This window comes from Alosa alosa, chromosome 4, assembly GCF_017589495.1.
Source record: "Alosa alosa isolate M-15738 ecotype Scorff River chromosome 4, AALO_Geno_1.1, whole genome shotgun sequence".
NCBI classification, from domain to species: Eukaryota; Metazoa; Chordata; class Actinopteri; order Clupeiformes; family Clupeidae; genus Alosa; species Alosa alosa.
The window spans coordinates 29,960,882-29,962,564 of record NC_063192.1 but is presented as its reverse complement, the minus strand read 5'-3'; the positions used below and the strand labels follow the sequence as shown (position 1 = coordinate 29,962,564).

Sequence of the window (1,683 nt, the reverse complement as noted above, 5' to 3'; positions counted from 1 at the left end):
GGTAGGGGTTGACTTTTTTGGAAACAAAAGAATGGCCGGGGAGGGGGAAATACAGGCATGGGGGTGGAACTTCTTTGCCAATTCAAGATATCACACGGGCCAAATAATTACAGGGGCAAAAAGGAAAAGTGATCCCACACATTTTCTGGTGTTTCCACATCTATGACGCGCACATCTGTGGTTACTGTACTGATATATTGCTGTTGTCAATCATAGGTTACCCTCTCTGTCTGTCCACTTCAAAGAGAAAATTAATGTCAACGATTAATCCAGGGAACGTGACATGTTAAGTCTAATGAGCTACACTAAGAATAAATGGGCTGAAATTGCTCGCTCAGTTTTCTATTAGACTGTGTTTAAATAAATGGTCGTATATTTCAGTCATTTTGATCTAGTCATAATAGTACAATTACAAATTGGGTTATTCGTATCAGTTTCTTTCAAAAGCTCAAAACGCTTTCAAAACGTACGTTATATATCAAACATTCTTGTAAATGAGGAGAGAAAAAATACAATGATCTTGTAACTTACCAAAACTAATGCAAATCTCTCCTCTAGCTCCATTGGATCGGGCATGGGGACTTTCAGTGGCATTATGTGATGCTTCATTTCAGACTGTCCATCAACACTCTCAATATTCCCCATGGTAACGCAAAATGACAGCTCAGTCCAAGAGAAATAATTCAATGTTTCTTCTTTTTGGATTGCTCTCAACACGCGTAACGATAAATGTTACATTCCAGATGTTGTCAATTCACATGACAAATAGCAAACTCAGCTACTGCAAAACCACACACTGCCTAACACTCGCGCTGTATCTTGCATTAATTGATCAACTGTTGAATTTTGCATCTGTTGCACGCCATTGAAACAAACTGTATCAGTCCAAAAGCTATGAAGTATCGATCTGTTTCTTCTCCATAAGTATTGAGTCGGAGCTGCGCAGCCAATCCATTTCTTTCTGTAAATCCAACTGATTGAGGCGAACTTCAAACTACTTTGATACAAAACTTTACAGTGTAGGCCTACTACGAGTCTCCATTCATTATTATAGTAGGATCCCGAATAAGACTCCTCGATTTTGTATCCACTCAGGCAAAAGTGTAGAGTATTGTCCCACCCATTTTAAAGAAGTCCTCCTCATTGAGGGGGTGACTTTTTCGTCATGCAACACATCGTTTGCCTCAGTTAGAGAGATGGATGGATCATTACGTTTAAAACAGCCCATTATCGCTGCCTGCTGGTTTGCTACTGCAATAGCATGACCAATCAGGAATCTCAACTATTTACATAGGATGTCACTACTGGCTGCCGGCTAAAAATCATTATACTAGCCTATTTAGGCCCAGTAATGTTACTCTAATGACTGAACGAGTTGAAAAGTGCGCAGCTAAATGTCTTTCACAAGCTACTGACAAGACATCAATTCGTTTTTTTTTTCTGACTAAGGCTTGCTTTTCTCTTCCCCAGAACGCCAGTGTCAACAAAGCTTAATGCATGTAAACAGCCCATGAGATGGGCCACAAAAGTAAACATGTCTTCTGAGGGCTGTTTATTAATGTAGGTTGTGTTGGCATTATGAATCATAGTGAAGTTTTGTCTTCATGTTCTTTGGCGGTGGCTACCTTTTACAAGCTATACCATAGAGGGAATATGCAGTGGTAAGCATTAAAACAAACTCAA

General features: G+C 39.6%; 1 protein-coding gene across 5 annotated transcripts in view; it reads right to left on the bottom strand.

Annotated features, from left to right (window-relative positions):
* Nucleotides 1–1,080, bottom strand: part of fmnl3 (formin-like 3) — a 42,035-nt gene extending 40,955 nt beyond the window's left edge. For all 5 annotated transcript variants that reach the window (XM_048240954.1, XM_048240950.1, XM_048240952.1 and 2 more), the window contains exon 1: nucleotides 532–1,080. In XM_048240954.1, coding sequence (XP_048096911.1) covers nucleotides 532–645 — 114 coding nt within the window. In that variant the 5' untranslated portion in view covers nucleotides 646–1,080. The remainder of the gene's footprint in view (nucleotides 1–531) is intronic.
* Nucleotides 1,081–1,683: the final 603 nt, after the last annotated feature.